This window comes from Suncus etruscus, chromosome X (assembly GCF_024139225.1).
Source record: "Suncus etruscus isolate mSunEtr1 chromosome X, mSunEtr1.pri.cur, whole genome shotgun sequence".
Classification (NCBI taxonomy): domain Eukaryota; kingdom Metazoa; phylum Chordata; class Mammalia; order Eulipotyphla; family Soricidae; genus Suncus; species Suncus etruscus.
In genome coordinates this window covers 90954201-90980114 of record NC_064868.1, presented here as the reverse complement: position 1 = coordinate 90980114, position 25914 = coordinate 90954201, and the positions used below count along the sequence as shown (strand labels likewise).

General features: G+C 45.0%; 1 protein-coding gene across 1 annotated transcript in view; it reads right to left on the bottom strand.

The window, feature by feature from the left end:
• The window catches only part of MTM1 (myotubularin 1), a 110941-nt gene that overhangs the window by 49817 nt on the left and 35210 nt on the right, over positions 1-25914 (bottom strand). Inside the window, exons 2-6 of the mRNA XM_049767549.1 lie at positions 21482-21554; positions 18586-18658; positions 16584-16678; positions 7834-7944; positions 309-410 (exon numbers count right to left, since the gene is read on the bottom strand). Of these exons, the coding sequence (XP_049623506.1) occupies positions 309-410; positions 7834-7944; positions 16584-16678; positions 18586-18658; positions 21482-21544 (444 nt within the window). The 5' untranslated portion in view covers positions 21545-21554. The remainder of the gene's footprint in view (positions 1-308; positions 411-7833; positions 7945-16583; positions 16679-18585; positions 18659-21481; positions 21555-25914) is intronic.

Here is a 25914-nt window from a genome sequence, read left to right as displayed (position 1 = left end):
ACAAGAAAGAATTGAAACAAATACAGATAAAAAACCAAGCCTCTTGCCACTCCTGGTCTGTGATTATATGGAGTAGTCCAAGTCATCTCCCTTCCTTGGCACTCTCCAAGAGGACGGGCCCAGCTAGATGGTGTACTTGGGGCCCCCACAATTTCCACTATCACCATTGCTGGGCCATCTATCCCACACAACACCCCATGAAATACATACCCCATATGGTACCCCAAGGAAGGCCTGCACAGAGTACAGGAAAGAGGAGTGGTATTTAGTAGGGCCTCATAAAGTGGAGTTATGGGGCACTGACTTACCAGACTGTGTGCCAAGGGAAAGGCGTACTTGGTGAGGGTGTCGAACATGTCCCGCCGGCTGTGGCCCTCCTGCTTCAGGGCAAATCTCAGGCTCCGCATGTCCTGCAGGGCACACACAGCAGAGGCTTCACTCACCCAATCATAACATGCAGGTGGCCCACCTGGAGCTCATGTATCTAAATATGTGACAAGGCTCACACTGAAACTTGGGGTTCAGTGTGGCTTGGGGGGACACACCTGGTGGTGATTGGGGGCTCCTCCTGCTGGTGCTTGGAGGCTCCTCCTGCTGATATACAAGGGACATGCTGTGCTGGAAATTGGACCCAGAACTCCTCTAGATGCACCTCCTGGCCCCTGGGGTGCTATTTTGAACAATCTTAAAAACTCCTTTATCAGCACGAGGACCAAGATCCAAGTCATACCCTCCATGCAGGAGCTGCTTTGGAAGCTGCTTTCTAGCTTGAAACAGTACTGATGTCACAGCCTCTGCAAAGTGTGTAGACTCCCAAACGCAACCTCGAAATTGTCAACCCTGTCATTACACTCTAAAAAGACCCTCCTATGCCCATCTGAGTTGAAAGTCTCATTTCAAGAAAATTAGGAACTGATTACCACTTTCGGATCTCATACAAGTCACACCTTCTTACCAACTCTTTGATTTACGCAGAGTTCCACAGAAATCACAAGAATGTGCCTCCACTGACCCTTATTCACTGCTGCTGAGCACATTGATTGGGCTAGCCTTTTGGGAAAACAATATGGAATTTCCTCAAAAAATTAGGCTCCCATATGATACAGAATTTCCACTTCTTGGAATATACCCCCAAGGACTCCAAAATTCTGTGCCAAAAAGACATTTTCACTCCTATGTTCATTGCAGCACTGTCTACAATAGCCAAAACCTGGAAACAAACCAAGTGTCCTAGTAAGATAACTAGATAAAGGAACTATGGTACATCTACATAATGAAATATTACACTGACATAAGTAAAAAGATGAAGTCATGTAATTTGCTGCTATGTGGATGGATCTGAGAGAACCATGCTGAGTGAAGTTAGTCAGAAAGAGAGAGACAGACACAAGATAATCTCACATACAGGATATAAAGAAAAGAATAGGGGAGCAACCAATGCCCCCAAATGACACAACTGAGGAGTGGTATTTAGTAGGCAGCTGTCACTGGAGTATAGTGTGGTGTGAACAGAATGGGGGAAGGGGACACTAAGCCAACGGGGAAGGAAAGTGGACTGTAGTGCTAGAATGATTTATTCAAGAAACCCCATCACCATGTCCAAAAGAAATAGTATTATAAACCTCAGTGCCTACAAGAAAAGAAAGTATTTTTCAAAAGTGAAAACGAATAGTGACTACCATTTGTGGCCATGCTTCCAGGAACAGAATATAAATGCTAAAAACAGAGTTCATGGTGGAACTGTGGCTCAGTGGCAGGGTACCTGGCTTGTATTTGGGAGAGCTTGGGCTTCATTCCCAGCACTCCAAAGACAAAGAATAGATTTCAAAGGCGAAGTTCAAGCCATAGCTCTTGAGTAAATGGGAAAGCAGTCCTTCTTTAAGTATGGCTGCACAAAATATGCTCTTTTGAAGATCAATCGTGGGCCAGAGAGATAGGTAAGGAACTTGGCATGCATATGGCCAATCCCAGTTCAGTCCCTGGTACCACAAGTGGTCCCAAGTACCTAGACCAGGGGTCTCAAACTCAATTTACCTGGGGGTTGCAGGAGGCAAAGTTGGGGTGAGGCAGGGCCCCATAAGGGATTTCACAAAAAAAGTCCTCAAACGTCATTATTAACAGTTTTAATTATTTCTTCTGAATATGAATAGAACATTGAGTGAAGATCATGAACAGTTCTTCTGAACATGGCACCTTTTGCCTATTCCTTGCTGCCAGAGACTTGACAGCGCTTCTTCTCACAAATCTGAACCACACTTGGCTTTAGAGAGGAAGCAGTTGAGACCCTCAGTATGGCTTGAAGATGATCATCATTAAGTACAGACCTGTACTTTGACTTATTGAAGTTCAATGTGGAGAATAACTTTTCACACAAATATGTGCTCCCAAAAAGGCACATGGTGCGCTTGAACATTCGGGAAAGCTCAGGGAAGCTGGGGGGGCGGGCAATTCTCTCAAAAATTGCCCATGCATGTCTGCTTTTCCACTAATCTCCCTGAACATAGCTTTGATATCAGAGTTGCATTGCAGGTCAATGAGCTCCATTTGAAGCACAGGAGGGGCATCTAGCACATCAAAGGAAAAGGGGTCCACAAAAATTTGGAAAGTGGCTCTGTGCTTTTTGAAGTCTGCAAATCTGTGATCAAATTCCTTCTCTAGCTTAAAAATAGCATCAACATATTTCTCACCACTGAATGGTATGCCTGCATCCACAAGTTCCTTGCATGCTGGGAAATGGCAAAGGTTTGTCTGAGAGAGCTGGGATTTCCATAACACAAGTTTTGTGGAGAATGCTCTCACATTGTCATAGGCAGCACTGATAAGCTGCCCTGGGCCTTGTAACATCTTGTTTAGTACATTCAGCTTATGTGTGATGTCAACAAGAAAAGCTAAGTCCATGAGCCATTTGTGATCACTCAACTCAAAACAGCATTCCCATCCTTCTCCATGAAGGCTTTCACTTCTTCTCTCAAAAAAAATCTTTTCAGGACATTTCCCCTGCTGAGCCAATGTACCTCGGTGAAATAAAGCACATATCCATATTCTGACACCATTTCCTCTAAAAAAAAAGCATGGAACCTTTAAGCTTTAAGCCCCTGGATCTGATTTGATTGATGCATTTCACAACAACAGACATCACATTGTCACACGGCAGGTGTTTACTGCAACGGGCCTGCTGATGGATAATGCAGTGAAGAGCAATGGCCTTCTCTACACCCTCCTCTTCAAGTTTTTTTTGAACAAGTGCCACCAGTCCATTTTTCCTCCCTGCCATCGATGGCGCTCCATTGGTTATTATTCCAACAAGCCTCTTCCATGGCAAACCTGTATTCTCAATGGCATCACACAGATGCCAAAATATCTCATTAGCAGTGGTATGGCCATGCATTGGAATTATTGTGAGCAGCTCCTCTATCAATTCAAAATTGCAATCAACACCATGGACATAAATTGTGAGCTGCGCAATGTCTGTTATATCTGTGTCCTCATCAAGAGCAACTAAGTATGCATCAAAACATTTGGCTTTCTCACACAGTTGATGATAACTGTCACTTGACATGTCAGAAATGCACTCTGCCACAGTGTTGGCAGAAAGGCTGATTTTGCTAAACTGACCTTTCTTTTCCGGACAGATAATACTTGCAGCCTGTAACATGCAGTTTTAAAACAAACTCTCCTCCTGTGAATGGTTTCCCTGCCTTAGCAATCATCTCACTAACCATGTAACTAGCTTCGACTGATGCAACATTCTCTTTGGTTGCTTTCTTGAAGAAATCTTGTTGCCTCATTAGACATGCTTTAAGACTGACACCCTACTTGCCTCTCTCATTTCCTTGATATTTTGCACATTCCTCAGCATGTTTAGTTGAATAATGGCGTTTCAAGTTGTATTCCTTGTGCACTGCAACTTTCTCTGAGCAAATAAGACATGTGGGGATGCCCCTGTGCTCAACAAAGAAATACTGCATCTCCCACTTTTCCTGAAATTGTCTGTGCTCATCATCAATCTTTCTCTTCACTGCAGGCTTTGATGAAGTCATGATGAAGGTATGACAAAATCTAATTCTGTAATAAACTTCTCTCCCATCTATCCCTTAGGCCTCCAATAATGCAAGGGACAGCAGGCAGGAGCAGCGGAAATGATGTCTGCGCTAGGCGCAAAGTATTTGCGATTATTCGCTTACCAAATATTTGCAATAAAAATCGCATTAGTAAAAAAATCGCAAAAAAGTGCATTAAACATTTGCATACCCCGAACAGAACTGCTCAGGGCATGCGAATGTTTAATGCGATTTTTTTCTTACTAATGCAATTTTTATTGCAATCGCGAATACTATGATATTTGAAGGCTGCCGTGGGCCACAAAATGTTGTACTGAGGGCCACAAATGGCCCGCGGTCCGCGAGTTTGAGACCCCTGACCTAGACTGACTACCGAGCACGAAGTCTAGAGTAAGCCCTGAATACCACTAGTGTGGCCCATATATCTTTCATAGAAAAATCCAGTCCTTCTTTCCTGTCAAATCTGGTGCTTTGAGCTTGTCTCTTGGATTGGTGGAATGAAAACGGAGTATTCAAGTGTTGTGCACTGATCCTCTATTCAGCAAACTGAGCCACTTCAGGAGAGATACAGCACTCTGCCCTCTTGGATGTCTCAGTCTTCCTGGTTTTCAGTGATTTTTTATCATCACAAGAGCACTAGTACAGCTTCCTAAGTCTTTCATGTGAGGACTAGCCAAGGCCTTGCCATATACAAGTATCCCTAAATGCAGGTGGCAGAGAAAACAAGCAAAAATAAAGAACTAGACTGTGAGCCCACTAATAAATGGCAAGTCTAAGCAATTATTAAAGACTATTCTACTTAATAACTGATTAATCTGCAGACATGTTATCTACCAGGTCCAGCCAGACACAGAATCCTGCACTTTCATCTGGAAAAACATGTAACTAAATACAACCCCAAACCCATTCTGACAGATGCCAAGAAAATCAGTTTATTGACTGTGGGTTCTACATGCAAAGCACTAGGAAAGTTGAAGGAAAAATCACATTCAAAAGCTGAGCCATGGGGCCAGAGAGATAGTACAGCAGTAGGGCATTTGCCTTGCACGCAGCAGACCCAGGATGGAACTGGGTTTGATTCCTGACATCCCATATGGTCCTCCAAACCTGCCAGGAGCAATTTCTGAGCGCAGAGCCAAGAGTAACCCCTGAGTGCCACTGGGTGTGGCCTCAAAACAAAAAACAACAACAACAACAATAAAAGAGCTAAAGCCACTTTGTAGGAGTCTATGGAGGAGTCACAGGGACAGAGACAAAGTTGGAAATCGTGCTTAGAGACCCATGAAGAACTTTTTGGATTCTAAAAGCCCTGGGTCAGGTGCCAAATCTGGAACATCATTTACTTAAAAATGACTAGGCCAGCTGTGAGAGCCTTTGCAGATCAGTCCCTATCCTGATCAGTCCAATGAGGCCTAAATGGGCTGAAGCTGTAGGACCAAAGCAACTTTCTTGCCTATCTGATGTACATGTAATTAAGCTACTTCCTGCCCACAAAGTGGAAGTGGAAGAAGTATGTGACCCATCAGCAGAAGATCGCCAGTCCGGAGCAGAAACACACACCTATACTGACTTCAAAGTTCTACCTGGCCTCAGAGGCTAACTCATTAGGAAGGGTCACTCCGGGCAAAAGTCCTGTAGTAGAGTAGGTCTATGGTCTGTTCCTTGACCTACTTTGATGGATGCCAGGCCTCAGTCAGGTAAAGTAGTTAAGGAAACTCATCCTGGCACCACATGGTAGGACTGCGTGACTGGGGTGTCATTTCTAGACACCATGGCTGTCACTGGCAATTTTAAGTGTAATAGCTACGGAATGAAGTCTCTTGTCTATGACAGCTGAGTGAATCATAAGAGGTGGCATATAAACAGTGGAATACTATGCAGCTGGAAAGAAGAATGAAAGCATGTGATTCACTGCAACCTGGATGGAATATGGAAAACAGGACAAGGGAATGTAAGATATCATGAGGACAACTTAGATTGTTCTGAAAGCCCTAAATTGTAGATATTAGAAGGACAAGGATACAGGGAAATGAAGGGGGAAATAGAGTAAATGGGTAAAAGGTAAGAGGGGGCAGGGACCAGGGCCTTCAGGCAACGAGTGAGGTATGATAGCTGTATATATCGCAACCATAGATACCCCGACCACCTGCACTATAAACATGAGACCCAAACTACAACAGCCAAACTTAACAATGTGCCTGGATGTATGAGCAGGAAATGTGCCTGTTTAGGAGGCAGGCTGGGCATGGGAAGGAAGGTCACACTGATAGAACATTCTATACCTGAAACGACTTTGTGATTCATGGTGCCTTCAAACAAAAAGGAAAAAAAAAGAAAGATTGAAAAATAAAGAGCCACCTGGTAAAAATAAATAATGAAAATACAATGTCAAAAAGATGCCAGGGGTGAGGCAGGAATGAGCAATGGCATGGTAGGGGGTGGCTGGCTTGACTATGTTTCTAAAGTGGGTCCCTGTGGGAGATGCTGGAATTGAGGCCTGGTGACAGACATGAGCACATTGGAATCTACCACTACCCTCATTGACCTCTCTGGACGCTGATCTGCAGAAGTAGTGTCACTACCGGCTGGCAGAAATCTGGGTGTACAGATCCACTAAAACCACTTGGAGGAGTTAGAAGAGTTTCGGAGGAGAAATGCAGTCACATTCGAGTTATTGATGCAGAAGAAACACCGATGTTTCCAGGGAGATAATTGAGTTAAAAGGCTAAGGCTGTGCTAAACATTGTTCCAGCCCCTCATCTTAGTGTTGGATACTCATTCGAAGAAACAGGCATGCAATGTTTGAGATTTGTGCCTGCTGTGCTATTCCAAAGCCCTTTGTTCTCATAATAAACGCTGAAAAGGAAAGAATGTGGTTTATCTTATTAATTTGGGAGGGGGATTGAATAACAAAATACAAATTCTTCCTATTGATAAGGCAGAGAATAGAATTTTTCTATTAGAATGAAAATTATTTCAGTACATCAAAAAAAGCAAGTCCATTTTCCCCTGGCTGCTATAATAGAGCACTCTGCTCCCAAGGATGCTTTTGTGCAAAATGCAAAAAAATTGTTCCTTAAAAGTAAATCCCCATTTTTCTAAGACCCCCAAAGGTAGACAGCAGCTGAAATCATAAATGAGACATGGGAGTAGGTTGGGGGGAACACACGTGTGCATGTCTGCGAGTGTGTGCACGCATGCACACGGGTGCATGCACACACACACCTAGAGCTAAGATGGGAAGTGATGAAGAGTTTTCATTGGGTGTCTGAAAGCATGTGCAAGTGTTCAAAGAAATCAGACTGGGGAAGTTTGCCTTGTGCCTCTTCTATGGACAAGCGACCCAACTGAGTGGGATGGAGGCAGACAGGCTAGGGGTACACTCGCTTCCCCTCATGCCCAGCTCTATCTAGGACCCAGTTGAAGAATGTGTCTAGATTTGTAAAGGGCTGAAAATAAAGACTACAAAAGAGAATGTGCCAATGGGAGCCTTCCAGCCCACCAACCTATTTGGCCATTTGGCTCACAAAGATGATCTTATGATCCTATTTGGGATCAAACACTAAGTAAAACATTTTTGAAGAAAAAAAAAGTGTTCCTTGGTTCCCCCAGACATCTCTGGGAGTGGGAGCTACTAGAATGAATGAACTCCCCAAAATGACATGGCACAGCTCAGCAGACTGACATTGGGGTTGTCCTGCTAAGCCCACATCCACTGGTCACTTCTCCTTCACTGCATTCCCCCTCTGGAAAGGAGCTCTGTGTTGCTTACTTTGCACGTAATGTCCAGACCATACGAGTTTTCTCCTCTACTTGTGGCGCCTCCCATTTTTTCAATTCTTGAGATCACGCCCAGAGGAACATCAAGAATAAGAGTGGAATCCTGCAATGGAGAACAACATGGTCAGTCTCTGTGAGTTGAATTTAAACCTCCAAACCACCAGATGCTTTCAGGGTGATTTTGACTCAGACCCTTTTAACATGCCGCAAACAAAATCCAACCTATAGCACCAGGTAAGAGCAATCAATCACCAAGAAGCAATTACACATCCCAGTGGCACTAGGCTCCCCAGGCCCAGGACTTCAGCCCTTCCAGCCTGTCTCGCCACAGGCTTCTATCTTACAAACTCTGTTCCCTAACAAGCAAAGCTTTCATGACTCAAATGTAAGGGCCACATCAGGTGCTTCGTATGTGGTGGTACCTTGACCTTAAAGAACTCCTAACCATCAAAATTGTCCCCTCAGCGTAAGATCCAACTCAGCAAGTGCCATCAGCACCAAAGCTTTGGTTTCCTCATTGGGTCACTCAACAACTCCCTACAGTGTAACATCTAAGGGCCTTCTTCAGTTTAGACAGTTGCCCCCACTGCCTTCCCTGTACTGAAGCCAAGAAGACATTTCCTTACTCTGGCTTAGGAGCAAGAATGACCACCCCACCTCAGCAAGTGAGGCCACATGTCATGCAGGGATAGGGCTTGACAGTGTCTCTCTGTGGATTCTTTCTCCATGCAGGGTTCCAGGGTCTAGAAGACATTGGGACTGAGGCATCTGGAGACTGAGGGAGAAGATCCCTAGTTCTGAAGGCCACACGCATGCTAAAGCTTCCATGATGAGCTGAGTGGGTATAGAGTGGGTATAGTGAGAGTCTAAGCCAGGGCTGGGACATGCATCCACAGGACCATGTAAAGAGCTCTACCCTTTCATCACTTCACCCCTGCATCACTTCACTTCTAAGAACATAGTTCACAGTGCTCACCCAACAGGAGTAAGATCATACACGAGAAGATACCAGTGGAGCCAAAAGTGTAGAAAATTAGTCAACTCAGTGCAAAACATATACATGTCACTATTAAAATAATAATGGTACATGGAATAATAAGCCCATGGAGGGAGAAGCAGCATATGAAGTATATGGCAAGATAAATACTCTGATGGAAACAGGGAGGGCTGAACACTGATTTTTTTGTTTTTATTTGGGGGGGCATACCCAGTGATGCTCAGGGGTTACTCCTGGCTACTATGCACTCAGAAATCACTCCAGGCTTGGGGGACCATATGGAACGCTGGGGGGTCAAACTGTGGTCTGTCCTAGGCTAATGCCAGCAAGGCAGGTGCCTTACTGCTCTGTGCCACAGCTCTGGCCCCTGAATACTAATTTTTAATACCAAATTTTCCTTATTGTTAGATGAAAATAAAGGTATCACTGTAAAGATATGTGTTGAGGGGCTGCAGAGACAGTATAACAGGGGAAGGGTGCTTGCTTTTGCTTACAAAGAAGCTAGATTCTATCTGTGGTATCACATATGGTCTCCTGAACCTGTAAGAGTGATCCCTGAGCACTACTGGGGGTGGTCCAAAAACAAACAAAAATATGTCTGTTGAATTTTCTTTTTAAAAAAACTTTATTTTTAAACTTTATTTATTGATTGATTCATTGATTGGTTTCTGGATCACGCCCAGCAGCATTCAGAGATTACTTCTGTCTCTGCACTTAGAAATCGCCCCTGGCAAACTGGGGGACCATATGGGATGCCGGGAATCAAATCGGGTCCCTCCCCAGTCGGCCGCATGCAAAGCAAACACCCTACCACTGTGCAATCTCTCTGGCCCCTTAAGAATTTGTTTCTTAAGATGTTCTGGTGGAGGGGGAGTGCAAAGAAAATTTCTGATGGTCCTCTTTTCCTTTACCTCTCCTCCTAAGAAGACCTTCCAAAGCTCAACCTGTCCTTGAAGAGAGCTTTGGAGTTAGACAAAAACACAGAGAATCCAAGACTGCTGCATATCAATAGCACAGGCGATCACTCAGCCCCACAGCAAATGACAGACAGATATTCCCACCTGGAAGGATCCTAAGAGGCTATCAGCCAAGTGTGGCAAGTGCATATGGTGGATGACTTCACTGACAATGTTCAAAAGACAATGTACAGAGCAGGGGAACAGGAATATGCAGAGGCCGGCTGTGGTATAAGGGCAGTGTAAAGGATTCCCTTGGCAACAGCTATGAGTCTTCTTTGGTGTGTTTACATGAACTTCCATGGAGGGGAGGGGTGGGGAGGTCACAGGACTGCAGGCATAAATGCATGAATACATGAGCATGCCCATTCAAGCCTGTTCAGAGCCTTGCCGACTAGGGGTTTGTCAGTGAATGCCCAGGTTAGATGAAGCAGAGTGGTCAGTGGAGAAGCTGAGACAGGAGCCCAGGAACTTTCTGCATTAGTTTTCAAAGGTCTTATTCTTGCTTTAGGATTTTAGGGCCACACCCAGCAGGGCTCAGGGATCACTCCTGGAGGTACTTGGGAGATTGTATGTGGTGTTGGGGATTGACCAGGTTGGTCATTTCCTGAATCCCTGTAATAATTTCTGATCTCTTTTTAAGATCTGGAGAGTTTGTGGTGATTTGAAAATAAAAAGGGAAAGTCTGGTAAGAGCACATAAGAACAGCAGCTCTTATGTTACACAACATGGAGTGAAATCTGAATTTTGAATCATTTATTATCTGGAGGATGCTGCCTTGTAACTATTCTGTAGGCACATTTACCTCGATGTTGGGATGACTAGAGGTAACATTACCTGGCATGGTGCCTGTCCCAGGATTTTGAGACAATGGTAGATGCTGTTGGTGCTATTGTCCCAGCAAAGAATACCCCACTGGTACGTGCTAACAAGCATCTGAGCAGGCTTTCTGTGCATTTGATTATGGAGGCATTTAGCTATTGCTGTGGATGCCATGGTGAGCTATTGATACCTCACTATGTGGCCCCCAATGCACGTCAGAAAAAGACTACTCAGAAGTTGTGTTATATATAGCTACAGATCTGAATGTACTGTATGAGCCAGTTATTAAGACAATACCCCACGACCACACAGTGTGCTCTTATTCTAAGTGTGTGTCTTTGCAAGTATATTCTTCAGTGCCTACCAGGCATCTAGGTAAGAATCACAGCCTAGTTATATTTCAAATATTTCATATTTCAAATAGAAATATGGAAGCAAGAATGCTCTTAAAGAAGGACTCTCCTACGAGAAAATTGAAAGGTCACCAGAGAAGCTGAGATCTCCCCAGCCTCAGCCATTGTGGGGAGCAAATTCTACAGCACTGACTGGCCAACTCAACTCAAAACTGAAGATGGTGTGAAGGAGAATAGCAGCTCCTGTCTGTGCGGATAGACCCACAGTCTCGTGACGCTATCTGGCATGTTCTCCCCCAGTGACAGCGTCTAGGTCAGATAAACCAACAAGTCTAATGAGTAGGTTCTGAAACTGGGCTGGAAAGATAGCACAGTGGGTAGTGTGTTTGACTTGCACATGGCCAACCTGGATTCAAACCTCAGCATCCCATATGGTACCTTGAGTCCACCAAGAGTGATCCCTGAATACCGAGATAGGAGTACTCCCTGAGCACCACTGGGTATGGCCCCAAAACGAAAAAAAAAATAGATGATTTGGGAATAGAACTCAGCCAAACTCTCTAGAAACTAGAGTCACAACTTTCTAAATATCATTTCACAATTCCCTAAATATTAATCTAAATATCTAAATACTGACAGACTCACAAAGGTCCATCCTAATTCAAAGTCCTGGATCTAGGCACCTCTCAACCTCTAGGTTGAGAAGGAGCTGAGAAGTGACTATGACAGACAGAAAGGGGCACTCAGTTGCTTGTTCTTCACATTGGCCACTAGGGAGCCAGCAATGAGATAAAATGTCCCCCCTTCCCTTCCCATTGTTGTGGCCATCACTATGATGACCAGGAGTGAGTGCTCAGGCACTCGGCTGTAGTGCTGAAAGGTGGTTCATACATTATCAATTGTGGTATTCACATGTACTTGCTGGGGTCACAGGTTTTAGTTACAGTGCTTGGGGCAGTCCTGGTTAAACACATGGGGTACAGTTGTCTGTGATGTTCACTAGGAGTCAAACCCTTGAGCTGCTGATCAGGGACACATGTAACTATGCACCGGGTCATGTTGTAATGCTGGGGTCCAGGTAGTTGTATTGCCAGGACCTGTCTCAGTACACATGAGTGGACTAGGGGGTCCAACTCACAGCCTCATGCTTACCAGGCAGGATCTTTTAGCCCCTGAGACAGTCCCAGTTTCCCCTAAAAGTGAATGCTTTAGTAGGAGGGACTCTAAGGATGGGCAGGGGGCAGTGACCAGAGTCCAGAGTGGGATTCACATTAGCCACTCAGGAAGGATTAAGATGTAGACAGGGGGCCAGGAAGGTGGCGCTAGAGGTAAGGTGTCTGCCTTGCAAGCGCTAGCGTAGGACGGACCGTGGTTCGATCCCCCCAGTGTTCCATATGGTCCCCCCAAGCCAGGGGCGATTTCTGAGCATATAGCCAGGAGTAACCCCTGAGCGTCAAAAAGGTGTGGCCCAGAAAAAAAAACAAAAAACAAAAACAGAAAAAAAGAGGAGGTAGTTTTCTCCTCACTTTCTTTGGGCCCAGAGAGATAGCACAGCGGCGTTTGCCTTGCAAGCAGCCGATCCAGGACCAAAGGTGGTTGGTTCGAATCCCGGTGTCCCATATGGTCCCCTGTGCCTGCCAGGAGCTATTTCTGAGCAGACAGCCAGGAGTAACCCCTGAGCACCGCCGGGTGTGGCCCAAAAACCAAAAAAAAAAAAAAAAAGATGTAGACAGGAGCCAAGGTGGCCCCCTCATGAGAGGTGGAAAACACAGCTGGGTATAAAGGAAGAACACTTCTAAGGAACCAAAAAGGGAGACAGTGGAAGGCACCAACCTGAGTTAGTTACTTTACACCCCCATGTAGTCCCCCAAAACTGCCAGGAACCATCTCGGTACCTGAGCACAGATACCTGTCATAAAGCACTGAGTGACAGCAGGCCCTGGGGAGGGAGGGCCAAGACAGTGGGTTGAGGCCTGGAAACAGAGACTGCTGCCACCAGGAAATGGAAGAATTGCAAGACGGAGAGGCCACTAAGCCTCCTTCTCCACAGAATTTGTTCTTACTGGCATTCCTAGAGGGGCTCCCCTCCTCTGGCCTCACTTCACACTTTATTTGACCAAAACTCAGGAGAGACTACTCCGGGGTCCAAGCTCCTTTCCCAGTCTTTTCTCTTAGGAGCTTTTCGGCTGTCCCGGCTGCCTCTCGTCTATCCTTCTATCAAGGGAAACTCCTCGTAGTCCTGAGTCCTCTCCTCAGCCTGCCTCACACAGTTACCGCTCTTCCTGGGAGAACTTCCACACGTGTTTAAATATCAATATGCTAATCACTTCAGACTTGAGGGGTGCTTTGCCAGCAGCTTCTGAAGCCTTGCGCTGAGTATTGTCCCAGTTCAAAGTACACACTCATGCCCACTTATTTCCCCATGGCCTGCTGCTAACACACACTGCCTTCTTTAATCTTCTCAAGGGCCAACAGCGGGTCCGTCCCTGTGAGCAAACTACAGAAATGATTACTAACCAGGTGCTTCCCTTCAGCTCCAACTGGAAGAGACCTCCCCAGTTCTCCACCTCTCTCCCGGCTGGTCCCCTCTTCTACTCCACTATAACTACTTTAGCTGCAAACCCTCCCCACAATGTGCAAACCTAATTTCCTTGTCTCCCACCTCCAGCCATTCCCTCTCCTAAGCCCCTAATCAAATACTGCTCAGTCTCTTCCTTGGCCCAGACCACACCTGCTATGTGCCCCACATGGCACTGTCCTATCTCATGGTCCCTTCCAATGTCACTCTTTTACCATCTGGCCTCTTTCCTGCCCCATCCTTCTGTTCCAGACCCCATGAGCCATACAGTGCTTTAGCAGATCCTTATATTCACAGCAGAAAAGAAAGCACCCTGGGACATGACCCTCTCATGGGTTCCGCCCTTTTCCCACCCTTCCTCTCCTGCAATGGGAAGGCCTAACCATCCTTCCAGCCTCCACTCAAATACCACTCACTCTCTGAAGCCTCTGTGACTCAGCATGTGGCTAATCCTCCGTGGCCTGGCCCCTCACAGCACCCAACCAGCACTGTAGGCCTGACACAGTGGTTATACAATTCTTCATCTCTGTGTCATTGACTGTCAAATGCATTGTGGACCTCATAGAATAAGAAAAGGATGGCCTGATTGAATAGTGGGTTGATCAGGCCTCCTCATCATGACAGCGCTGGCACCCCAGTACTCCTGGATCAGCTCTGGCATCAATCCCCCTAGGATCGTCTCTCAGATTACAGGCCACTTGAGCCACATTTCTGAGCACCCTCAAGGTCAAAAGGTGACCAAGGGATTTCTAAAGGCCAGTAGCAATGTTTGGAACTAAGAGGGGGCATGCGGCAAGGTGCCTGATGCGGTGAGCACATGATAATTGGTCTACTGGCTGCTGAGATCTACCAGAAGCTGCAGGGCCCAACTGCTCCCACTCACTAAAAAGCCACAGATGCAACCTCTGTGGTATTGCTACTAAGCCAGCCACAGAAGCCCCAAGAAACCTTAGCAAACATCTGAAATGCAAGTCCTTCATTCAGTCCCCCTCATGGGGCACCTCCACTGTGCCAGGCCCTGATGCTGAGGTAATGACAGTGAACAGATAGACAAGATAGACTGTCCTAAGACAATCAACAAGACACATGAATGGCCAGAGCTGAAATCATGGGGAATGAGCCCCAAAACAGCGACAGTCCTTCAAGGGTAGGTGGTTCCAGAAAGGCCTCCCTCTTGAGGGAAAGGCATGAATGGGGCCTGAGGTGGGGCAGTCAGAAGGGTATTTTTGCCATGGAAGGGAAAGCCCAGAAGGGCCCTGGAACCAGGTAGCCAGGCAGTCTGTGTGCCTCTGACACCTGATCATATGACAGCTGACATCCAGGTGGGCTCCCCACACTCCCTCAGTTACATCCCTAGACCTGAGCTAACAGGGGAGATGGCAGTTCACTGCCAACACATGCCAGTATGTGAAGCTTTGCAGCCAAGCCACATCTAAGGAAGAATCATTTGAGGGACTAGGGTGCTCTCTTTCTTTTTTCTGGTTTTTGGGGCCACACTGGAGGTATTCAGAGGTGAATCCTAACTTAGGGATCACTGCTGGCAGTACTTGGAAGACCATATAGGATTCCAGGGACAGAACCTGTGCAAGACAAGCTCCCCCCCATTGTACTATTAATTAGGATATACTTTACATATTATTTTTGTTATGGCCAATAAGTCAAAATGTTTAAGTGCAACATGAAGGAATGAATAAAGCAGTCAGTGTACACTGGGCATTTTCTGCCCCTGTTCAGTACAAATCTATACCCTACCAAGTTCTCAAGAGGCTGGGCTGAATAGAACTTGTTCAGTGCTCCCAGGTTCTGAAAGTCACATAAGCAAGCAAACAGTATGCACAATCCCCCTCTCCACAGAGCCCAAGGACTCCAACTTTGGATGCACTTCCTTCCAGCCTCTTTTTTGCCACAAGTTTCCATCTGTTTGCTGGAACTCAGGTTACCCACCACAGACCATCTGGATGTGGTACCACAGTGTAATTGATTGTTCTATTTCACTGGCAGTGACAGCAAAGAATAGACCAAGGCCTTCACAGTCAGTCAGCAAGCCAATACTACAAGGGTAAAAGTGATGAAACCCTTTGCCCTTGGTTCAGATGATGAGCTGGTGTCTGGCCCACTCTGCAGAGGATACTTCAGGTATTACCAGGAGGGTTGGTGGCACCCCTCAATTTTCTTCTTTCTAGACCAAAGATCAACTTTGCTTTTCATCATCACTCCTATCATAGCTACTTCCTGAGAGTGGGGTGCCTTTGTCTGAACACTTGCTCAGTTGTCCCTCAAAAATTGTGGTATCTGGGATACCTTTCTGATAGGACACCTGTCCTATTATACTTATTATATACAATAAAGCCCATTAACTTTCTAATGAATCATATCCAATTAATAGATAATTAAAGCTTATGCCCATTAAAAAGACTCTTCCCTGGGCAAGGAGGCTGCTTGGTATTAACAGAATAGAACACACATATACATGAACACACACACACACTCTATCCTTTATGTATCAAAATCTCCGCTGCCACCACCACACATGTCCTTTATTCTTTATGATTTGAACTGGTTTCCCCTTAGAAAAAGTTATTAATACCCAAGTCCCTATTATTAATCTCACCCCAATCCTTGATTTTAACCCCCAATTCCATTATCCAGCACACTGGCTAGTCAGGAGTTTTCCACCTTCTGCCTGTGTTAATGTGTTAAAAATGCTGAAGAGAAGGGGCCAGTGAGGTGGCGCTAGAGGTAAGGTGTCTGCCTTGCGTTAGCCAAGGAAGGACCGTGGTTCGATCCCCCGGCGTCCCATATGGTCACCCCAGCCAGGGGCAATTTCTGAGCGCTTAGCCAGAAGTAACCCCTGAACATCAAATGGGTGTGGCTGAAAAAAAATGCTAAAGAGAAAGGGCACCCTAAGAAGCTTCTGCAGGAGCCAAAAATATGAGGCCAGGAGCACCTTGTCCCCACCCCCAATGTGAACCAGTCAACCTTGGTATACAGAAGTAAAACAGAAGCATTATCTTTAGGAGCTGGCATTCTACTTACCATTTCCAAACTTCTTAAATAAAGGCGATAATTTGTGATGTAAACTCTTCCCTTAATTGGGCCATTGAAAGGACATATGTAAATAACTTCTTTGTCTATGAAGATAAAAAAAGATCCTATAATTATGGAAATGATTAACCTATGAAACCAACTTAACATCAGCTGTTTGGCTAAAAAAGACAATGAAACAAAGCAGGGGTGGGAGATATAGCATGGTAACTTGCAGCTTGCTGACTCTTGAGCTGATCTCCAAAACTGTTTATGTTCCTCCAGGTCCCAGGAGGACTGATCTCTGAGCAGAGTCAGGAGCAAGCCCTGAGCACGGCCAGATGTTGCCCCCACCAAAACAGTATTTGTGATGTTGGAACATTATATACATGAAACCTTATCGCAAATGGTACTATAAATCAAAATGCTGACAAACTTTTAAAAGTAAAACATTTTTAGCACAGACCAGGTGCAAAAGCAAGCACTGGCCAGTCTCTTTATCTATGCTAGTTTGTGGGGTTGGAGTGGGTAGTTGGTCTTGTGACCACTCTCTGTTTGTGCTTCTCTGAGCTTGTCCTCAACACAGGTAATACCTGGGGGAAAGGAGTCATCAAGGCAGAAGCAGTTCTCATGAGCTCTCTATTCCCTGCCTGAGTTGAATAAAGACAAATATAAAGGATATAGGACGGACTCATGGATTTCCCAACAGTTGGCCTCCCAACTTCTCAGACAAAACTTGCCTCCTTCATAAATTCAAGCACTGGAGAGAGGCTTTGGTGGTCTCATCTTTCTCTTTGAATTATCAAGAGAATGGCTAGATTCATGTCAACACTTCAAGAATAGAAGAAAACAGATGGCTGAGAGAATTAGTACATCTCTGGGCAACTCAAATTCAAGGAGAAACTAAAGTAGAAATATTCATTTATTATAATAGAAAGATAGGGGTCAAGGCTGCCTTTGAATGTGTTTTGAAATACCTTTCCCTTCCAATGCTAAACAAAACTACCCATGTGGTATTCTAGCTGCCAGTTAAGATTTGCTCAGAAGGTCAATCCTGATATGCCACTGTGCAGAGCAGAAAGCCCCCCTGTTCCCTAACAAAGACCTACTGAACCCATTTCCAAGACTAGGAGCCCAGTTGGCAAGTGGATACGGGATCATTTCCCATGATGCCTCCTGAAGTAAGCCACAAGGGTCCCACCTCAGTAACCTTAACACAATGAGCACCATGTCTGTGCCATTTCAGCTCAACAATGCTGATCTTTACAAATAAACATGAATGTTATTCGCCAAGATGGCAGGCAGGATAGCACCGAATGTTACAGGAATCTGAGAAAAGAGCATCAGCTCAAACATGACATCTGAATGCTCCACCACCTTGGCTCTGGGCTTAAAGGCTAGTAAAATGCTTCTGGGTTCTGAAGCCAGAGTGATCCGACCTTTGCAAAGGGTCTTCCTCTTCATATGAATGTACCATAAAAAATAAGTCAAGCGTCAAAATGCTCCCTCAGTATTATTAAGATCAGTTATCTGGAAAATGAAAGAGATTTGAAACCAATATATTCTCCTCTATTTCTAAGAGAATGCTTGGACTTTAAGCCTTAAAGTTGAACGTTTTAAGGCAAATGGCATCAGCTGGAAAGCTCCATATGATTTCAGCCTCATAACTGCAAACCACAAGAGCTGCTCAATACAGTTAAGAGACTTACAGATAAGCCGCCTTGCCCTCCTATCCCCCAATAACTTGGGGTTTTGGACAGAGAAAAGAATGCCACTGATTTGGAGGGCATGTTGCTGAGGTGGAAAAGGGAAACAGGGATCCCACTACAATGGTGCAGAAACCCCATTGTCTGCTGCTCTCTACATCCATGTTTTTTTCCCGCCCCCCCCCTCTAAATCTATGTTCTACAGGCAAAGAGGGTTGGAAGCCACCACACCTGCTGATCCTGTGAGGAAGGGGGGCCGGGCAAATCCAAATTGGAAGCTCACTGAGAGTCCGGGTCAGGCTCCTTACCAGTAATTCGTGTCTCTCCTGGAAGTCTGGGAACAGCCTCGCCCACATCCCGATTCAGTCCATCTCTCGAAGCCTGGAAAGCAAACAGTGGTATCAAATGATAGGACAGTCCCTGTACACAGGGGAGGAAGCAATCTGGAATGCAACCAGGTGGAAATATATTTTGTAAAGAGAAAAATTAGAGCTACTGATCATTCTGGCAAATCTGGTGCAAAACAGTCAGCGGTGACCACCAGTGTCCAGAGGGTATGTTAGTACTGATGTTCTGAATAAAGCTTGCATCCTGCACACTATGAGGGCTTCAAGCCAGACCTTCCAAGTGCTCTAGAGGGAGTAGCATTGAGGAAAGGGAAAGGATAGTAAAGTGGGGAGGGCACTTGCCTTGTACACAGCCCACCCAGGTTCAATCCTTGACATCCCATATAATCCTCCAAGCTCACCAGGGGGAGATTCCTGCATACACAGCCAGGAATAACCCCTGATCATTGCTGAGTAGTCATAATAAACAAACAAACAAACAAACAAACAAACAAACAGGAGTGAACATTCACATATATGCTAGAAACCAGGGGAAGCATGGCAGGTCACTTTTCCTATGGGATGTTCAGTCATCCTGTTAACGATGAGACTATGGACCCGAGAGATAGTGCAGCAGTTAGGGTGCTCACTTTGCACCTCCTGACCTGGGTTGTGATCCTCAGCACCCCATAAGGTCCTGAACAGCACCAGAAGTGATCCCTGAGCACAAATTCCTGAACACTGCTAAGTATATCCCAAATAAAACAAAAAGTGGGACTGTCCCTGCTTTTCAAAGGGTCTTCAACTCAGTGGTAGTACCATCATTATTGAGAACTTTTTTTATGAATCTAGACAAAGCCTGATACTACAAGATGAATTTTACTTGAACCTGAGTCTCCTATACATGGGGCTTGACATGAGAAGGGGTGTTAGAAAATGTCTGAGCCAACAAAGGCCTCACGGGGCCACAGATTCCTCAACTTTCTCACCTTCCTTTACTGTCTCCCAGGTTCCCTGACTCCAGATAATGGTGCTGAATCTCTGCTGGGTAGACAGATAGGCAAGCACACAGCCCACCAGTGAGAATAAGGACTGACCTCCAAGGTCAACTACAAGTCTTTGACAGGTGCTTGGGTCTAAGCAACTGCCCTCTTGAGTCACACCAAGGACTAGGTAAGACATAGACATGTTTGGGGAGTAAGCAAGGATTGGTAGATGTGGACTACTGTGAAACCATACTGTGAGATGTGAGATTTAAAGTCCAGAGATGAGGCTCACATGAAGCCCTGGTTTGATCCCCATTATCACACTCCTCCTACCCCCGTGAGCACTGACAGAAGTGGCCACACAACAATACGGTACATAGAAACTATCACACATGGCCGTCTTGTGGACTTCTAATGGCCTTCTCTTTGTCTGCATGTATAAAAGAAAAATCCCTTGTCATTTTCCCATAATTAGTGTTCACCAGCTAATAAACATTTTAACCAGGAAGGCCTTCCTCCCTAAGGAACAAAAGCAGACCTCAGATGAATGGTGACACTGGGCAAACACATGCCAACCTTCACCATAGCCTCACTGACTGGCAAATACAAGGAGGGACTTTTATATTCAATCCACCTTTTACATATCCCCATTCTGCATCAGGAGAAAAAATGTTGAATCCAAACAAAAAGCAAGAGCAGCCTGTGCCTAATGAACATGGGCTTTTACAGGCCAATATCGGATATGCTAATGGGTGTGATTACACAGAAACATGAAATCTGGCCAGGAAAGTGGTTTACTGGGATGGGGCCTGTGCTTTGCATCTGTAAGCCCCAGATCTGGCCCTCAGAACTGATTCAACTCCACTAGGTAGGGCCCCTCCACTCCAAAGGACTTAAACCTATGTACTTAAAAAATCCAAACAAAAATGGGGCTGGGGAGATGATACAACAGATGTCTTGCATACATCTGAGCTGGGTTTAATCCCCAGAACACTCCCATTAATTTCCTAAACATTGCCAGGAGTAATCCCTGCACACAGAGTCAGGACTAAACCCTGAGCACTATCAACTGTGACCCCAAACCAAATCAAAGCAGAATGAAAAGGTCAAAGAAGAACTAGAAAAAAGTTTTAATGTGTACTATGCAAAGAGCATTAGTGGATGTAAAGATCAGTTACAGTTCAGACACCACAGAAGGCAGAGGTCACAAACTTCTGCTTCACCAAAGAAGTAAACATGGATTCCCCCCACCCCAAATGCCTGTTGTAAAAGGTCAGCCTCTATGATTATCAGATCACGTAAATGAAAAGATGGGCCTTAGTCCAAGTGCACGGCTGGGGGCAGTGCAAAGCCCTTCCTCAGGGGTGCGTTAACAAGAGATAGAAAATCTGTACTTCCTGTCAATAGACTCCTAAATAGCCCTCTAACTACGCAAGTTTCTCTGTGATATGTTAGGCCATTTTCTGTGCAAGCTGCATTTTGTGTAAGTTGGTCTTTTCTTATCAAAGCTCGAAAACCAGGCCAAGAGTTAGGAAGAGGCACCATCCTGTTGAGCCCTGTTCTTCCCAGCTTTCTTTCCTAGAGCCTTGTGGACAACGGCTTGACCAATACCTTCAGTTCAAGGGCTGCAACGTGTCATCAGAACTGGTGCCCAAATGCCAAGTCCCCCAAGACAATCTAGAAATGCAGAAGTCACTTACCACATACACACTGGCCCCTCTTTTCTGAAACACAGCAGGCTAACAAAGAAAGGCAGGCATATTCAAGTCTTCATGTCACATGGATGAGGAGGGCAAGACAAAAATCACTTGACTCCAGTGGACTGCCTACTGCTCACACAGGTAAAGAAGAGTGGAGAGAAAGAGAAAGGGATGACTAGAAACTCCACTTACCCTCTTCAGTGATTCATTGTCCAAGGAATGTGAGTTATACTTTGAAGCAGGTGCAGAAGCCATACTGCAAACTCTGCTGGGGGGAAAAAACATCCAACATTAGAATGGGGCTTCCTGTGTGCTATCCAACATGAGCTCATGGAACTTCTGCTTCTCTTTTGCTGACTCTATCTCTGCAGAGACAGAGACACACTCTACTCCATCACCTGGCAGGAGACCTCCCACAGCCCAGGACAGGCTCACAGCAATATGGACACACTGTGCCTGATCCCGGCTTTAGAAGTCTCTGAGCCACCTAAGGAGCCTTAACATGTGCTAAAGGTGCAACAGGCCTCACCTTTCCACCATTCCTGAGAAGTCTTAAAGGGACATGATGGCAAGCACCTGGCTTTCTCCCGAGCCAGGCAGTTTACAGTGGAAGGGATTAGGTGCAGAGCAAGTAGCAAGAGTTGAAGGGCATGGAGCTTCGAGGGAATGTATAAGCTTCATTTACATAATGCATATTCATGACAGTCCAGACCTAAGTGAAAACTTCCTATTCAGAACATGCATCATCAATACAGCAGTGTAAATGAAAGATTTGTTCAGATTTGTGAAGATTAGAGCAACAATGGGAAACCACCACTTTGGTTATTCTATTTACCAAAATTGGTGACCTAAAGGGAGCCATAGAAAGTCAGTCACTGGGGTGAGGGGGCCAAAGAAAGTATGTTCAATTCAACAAAGTGATTGTACACAGTTTGAGAGTAATGCTTCATGCTGTGAGCCAAATTTTGTTTGCAGTCTTCAGCACCTGCAAACAGGTCCTTCGTGGAGTTCGGGAAAAATTCCACGGGGAGAAGGTGGGCACGCGGAATGGCGAATGACGGAAATATATTGTAGAAATGAATGAAACCACACAGATTGCATGGGGACTTACGTTCAAAGAACGAAGACAATTTTATTTTTTGAGCTGGCTGACTTTTAAAGGTAGAGGAAGGGAAAAGCGGGTGCAAATTCTAGACATCAAAGACACTGGGAAAGGAAAAAAGGACTCTGGCTTAAATTAGCATATTAAAGAGCTGATACTGAAGGTGAAAAGGCAGCTTGTTTTGGGTTCACTTTGTTTTGGGTAAAACAGAAGGAAAAGGTAATTATCAGGGAAGTTAGAATGTGAGGAATGTTTCAGAGTTTGGGGGGGGGGAACTGAAAATTACTTTGTTTTGAGCTAAGTTATGGAAAAACCTGATTTAGGCGCCAAGGTAGCAAAAATTACAGGGAGCTGTTAAGTGGGAGACTTTTGGCTGGATTGATTGCTGTCCTTTGTTGTAGGAAGAAATTACTAAGGCCTGATTTCTAATATTGGTTTAAAATAAAGAGAGAGATAGTTACAGCCACATATTAGAATTATGGCCAAACCATCCATGCAAAGGGTCAAGTGATTTTGACTGCTCTAAGCGGGCCTTTTTGGCAAATAATTCCTTTTCAGGAGAACACTACACTTATTGGTGTGTGTCCTTCCTGAGTGAGATGTGGCATTTCACCCTTTTTTTTTTTTTTGCGTGGGCACCTGGTGGCAATTTTAGGCTTTATGGCTGTGAGCTCAGAATAACCTTTTGCACACTAGGGACCAAATAGGAGTTCGAATTACTGTTTTGCATGCGAGGCAAAACGCCTTACGTATGCTATTTTTTGTAATAAGTTTAATTAGAAGGAATAGGGACAGTACCAAAAGAGCCAAAAGTTATAAGTATTTTTTGCAAGGTGGGATTAGGAGTATGATATACTTAGCTAAATAGGGTATAAAGTATATACTATTTTATGAAAATTAAAATATAGGCAGGTTACTATAACAATAAAAAATTGAGAATGTGCACTGGCACTGAGGAATAACTACACTTATTGGTGTATGTCCTTCCTGAGTGAGATGTGGCAGCTTCAGCAATTGCTGAAAAAGCAACCACCCTTAAACTACAGAACTTAGCAGGGTTCCAACACCCAGCACAGAGGCCAGGGTGTGACCACTGTGCAGTGCTGGTCACTTTCATGGGCACAGTGATGCAGGCACGTAACTGGTGGTCCAGTGACAGTGTCACTGTGTTAAAGAAAGTTCCAGGAGAGTTTGCAGAGAAGTGGAATGGAGCATATTTGGGGCAGCCAAGATTACAGGATGAGGACTCATGGCGAGATTCATGAGCTCTCCACAGGCGAGGCACACCGTTGGCACTAAGAACTCTTCAGTGAGCGCAGTGAGGTGCCAAGCACATAATATAGCGGAACATCTTGAGGGGACCAACTTGGACTCTGTTTCGTCAAGTACCAGAGCACTGGAACTTCCTTAAGGAAGCACTGCTGAGGCTTAACAAATATGTGAAAACAAATACTCCTTTAAAGAAAGGAGCACTCAACTTCAAACACACACACAACCTGAAACAACTCAGAGGCCATACCACCTACACTGAAAAATCATTTCTTAACAGATTAAAGGGTGTAGTGAACTGGGGTGTGACAGAGCATATGCCTGGCAAGTTTTCAGGGCCTGGGTTCAATCCTCAGCACTGTGAAAAGACGTAAGTAAAGAGATAAGAGACTGGGTTTAAAACAGTAAGGCAGGGAAGGCCTTGCATGTGGCCAGCCTGTGTTCAATCCTCAGCACTGCATAAGGTCCCCTAAGCACCACCAGGACTGAAACTTGAGCATAGAGCCAGGAGTCAGGCCTGTGCACAGCAGAGTAGGACCCCAAACTCAAAATTAAAAAAGAAATATATGAGAGAGCTCACTCTAAAATAAATTCAATTCAGAGGAAATAGCATAGGCTGCCTTGAAAAATAAAAACATCTTCAGTTCAATTCCAAGCCCAAAACCTATCATTCTCAGAAACAGCTGAACGAAGGAGATGGATTTGATAGAGCACGCCGGATGTTACGCAGCCCGGGAATGACTTGTATTGACTAAACAAGATTGTGTATATGAGGACAGGGAATTTTCCAGTGACAGCTACAAAGATCACTTTCTTTTCTGACTCAGGGAGCTTCGCATTTAAAAGTAGAATAATAGAAGTCAATGCTTTCGAATGAATGTCAAATGTGAATTATACACTCAATGCTAGAAATGTAAAAATGCTAGGTTAGGTAGGCAGCTCCTTCTTTACCTTCCTGTTCCTGTTGACAAACCATACCAGAAAGATAAGGGTTCCTGTTTTCTTCAATCCTCACAATTTTCAATTTAGAGTTAACTAAATGTGACACAGGGAAGTCCTGCCTCTGCTCAATTTTAACTACGGTGGAACTATGATTCACACACCATACACTGTGGCCTCTCCAACATGTATCTGAGGGCTTTGTAGCATAAAAACAGAGTTGTATAGCCCTTGGAGAAATCTTAACTCCTTCACAGAGAAACCCCCTAATAACTCATTGCTCCCCACTCCTCCAGCTCCTCAGCTCTCCCCAATTTGCTTCCTGTCTGTCTCAACTGCCCTGTGCGGGGCATATCCTAGCAATGCTAGAACATACCCTGTTCTATATCAAAAGCCTCCTTTTCAGAGCCACGCTCGAAACTGCTACCTACTCACAACTAAGTACAAATTTGAAAAATGCAAGGGTCTGGCTCATAATGAGGTTTCCCTGAAAATCTCCTTGGTGTCCCTCCCTCAGTGGAACTGATCCTGAAAGGGACAGAAGCCAGAGCAGCAGGCAGGGCACACATGTCCTTTATTCTCCTGCACTACTTGACCTTGGACAGATCTGTTGACTTCTCTGGGCCTCAAGCAGCTATTACATCTATCAGAGAGCAGCATAGCTAGGGTAGTGAACCAAGTCCTACATCTGAAGAAGCTTCTAACACTGTCTGCTCTATCTGTAAACGAATTCTTCACATTTCTTTTAGTTTTTCAATTATGAGTAATAATCGTTGCATACTGACGCCATAAACCAATTGGAATTCATTCTCATTCTAAAAATAGCAGGCAGGGAGTGGCCAGGGATGATAGTGATAAAACTTGTGTTTAACCAAGCAGGAGAATATCTTCTGAAGGAGTACAACTGTTTCTAAACTTTGGGTTTTTTTTTTTGTTTGTTTGATTATTTTGGGTTTTTTGGGGGGGTGGGTCACACCCAGTGTTATTCAGGTGGTTACTCCTGGCTCTTATCAGGAGTTATTTTTGGTGGTGCTCAGAGGATCATATGGGATGCCAGAGATCAAGTGCGCTTCACCAGAACCCTCACCCATTAGGTATCTGTGTTGGGCCCCATGCAGTTCCATCACAATGACAAGTTTGATGGAAATTGACTGGTCAGCTACCCGTTTTGTACAGAGAATTTTGCCCAAACCTTGAAGGCTTTATTTTCCTCTTAAAACCAATGTTCAGGCACTGGAGAGATAGTACAGTGAATAAGGCTGACCCAGTTTGATTGCCTACACTGCAAATAGTTCTTTAGCATTGCCTGGAGTGG